Below are 2,024 nucleotides of genomic sequence, written 5' to 3' on the forward strand. Positions count from 1 at the left end.
TGCATCGAGAAAAACTGTATGATCTCAACACTTTGAAAGAATTAATTCAAACAAATCTTCCACTGTTGAATGAACAACAGAAGTATGTATTTGATACTCTTATGAAAGTAACAAATGATGAAACTGGAGGGATTTACTTCTTAGATGCACCTGGTGGTACAGGAAAAACTTTTTTGATTTCATTAATATTAGCAACAATTCGCTCACAAAATAAAATTGCACTTGCACTCGCTTCGTCGGGAATCGCAGCAACTTTGCTTGAAGGTGGTCGAACAGCCCATTCAGCACTAAAATTGCCATTAAATATGCAAAGCAATGAAACTCCAACCTGCAATATTTCGAAAAACTCTGCAATGGCAAAGGTTTTGCAGCAATGTAAATTGATTGTTTGGGTTGAATGCACGATGGCACATAAAAAATCTTTGGAGGCTTTAGACAGAACCTTAAAAGATCTACGGAGCAATCATACCCGATTTGGTGGTTCAATGATTTTATTAGCAGGAGATTTTCGTCAAACATTGCCAGTGATTCCACGATCAACGCCAGCTGATGAAATCAATGCATGTCTAAAGTCCTCCAATTTGTGGAAACATGTCAAAGTACTTCATTTAAGCAAGAATATGCGTGTCGAGTTGCAAAATGACCAATCTGAAAACATATTCTCCAAACAACTCATTGACATTAGTAATGGCAAATTTCCTATAGACATGTTGACTGGCTGCATTAACTTTCCTCAAAGTTTTTGTCAGTTAACTCGATCAAAAGATGAACTTATTCAGAAGGTGTTTCCTGATGTTTCTCAAAATTACAGAAACCATGATTGGTTGAGCGAACGAGCTATATTGGCTGCAAAAAACATAGATGTAAATGAATTAAATTTCAAAATTCAAGAACAAATTACAGGCGAATCGACGATATATAAATCAGTTGATTCGGCTACTAACCAAGATGATGTAGTCAACTATCCACAGGAATTTTTAAATTCGCTGATGAATAATGTTGCGAAATATCAACCAACCGCGTCTTTGCAACGGCACACGGTTAGCGATAAAAAAATTACTAAACAACGTGATAGAAGCAACTATACTGAAAGGAAAGTATAAAGGAGAAGATGTTCTCATACCGCGCATCCCAATGATTCCGATTGATGTGCCATTTGAGTTTAACCGACTACAGTTTCCAGTGCGGCTTGCTTTTGCTATGACCATAAACAAGTCCCAGGGGTAATCATTAAGTGTTTGTGGTATTAATCTGGAAAACCCATGTTTCTCACATGGTCAATTTTATGTTGCCTGTTCCCGTGTTGGAAAACCATCAGATTTGTTTGTCTATGCGCCAGGTAATCAAACAAAAAACATCGTATATCACAAAGCACTACAATGAAAATAAAACTGATTTTTGTTAATAATTATGTTTCACATGATTAACAATAAAGAGATTACTTACTATTAAATGCATATATATGTTTTATTTAATTATTTTTTATTCACAACGCCCTATCACCAGGGTCACGGTTCTGTTCAGGAGAATTTTTTGCCCCGACTATAAAATACGTAGGAACAAAAAACTGCCAGATTACAAATCTTTTTGACAGGACGAAGTCTGTCGGGTCCGCTAGTCATTTAATTAAAAATTTCAACAATAATTTCACTAAAATGCCTTGCATATGTGGCCAAAAAGTTGATCGTAGTACTCAAACAAAAGTGCTGTGCGCAAAGTGTAAAGAGTTTTATCACTTGCGTTGTGTTGGTCTTAAGCCAGCTGATCTCGAATTTCTGACATCTTCCGCAAAGCCGTTCTTTTGCAAAGATTGTATGGATGAGCGCCGCTTTTCCAGTCGCTCGCCTCCGCCCTCTGCTGATCTGAAAGAGATCTCTCCCGCTCAATCTGGTGTCAATTCTAACTTTATTAACTCTTATAATAACAAAATGGTTGAAAATTCTAATGAACAATCCGATATTCAAGTTACATTGCATACTGTTGTAAAAGAAATCGCTGCACTTAGAGCAGAAAATGCGCGCGTT

General features: G+C 36.8%; 1 protein-coding gene across 1 annotated transcript; it reads left to right on the forward strand.

Moving 5' to 3' along the window:
* The first annotated feature begins 305 nt into the window (after nt 1-305).
* Nucleotides 306-1,103, forward strand: LOC108367792 (uncharacterized). The gene has a single exon (XM_017622489.1). The coding sequence runs from the start codon at nt 306-308 to the stop codon at nt 1,101-1,103; it is 798 nt and encodes a 265-aa protein (XP_017477978.1).
* The last annotated feature ends 921 nt before the right edge of the window (nt 1,104-2,024 follow it).

The sequence above is a fragment of the Rhagoletis zephyria genome, unplaced genomic scaffold (genome assembly GCF_001687245.7).
Source record: "Rhagoletis zephyria isolate East Lansing unplaced genomic scaffold, Rhagoletis_zephyria_1.1 Rzeph_scaffold_02818, whole genome shotgun sequence".
Lineage (NCBI taxonomy): Eukaryota > Metazoa > Arthropoda > Insecta > Diptera > Tephritidae > Rhagoletis > Rhagoletis zephyria.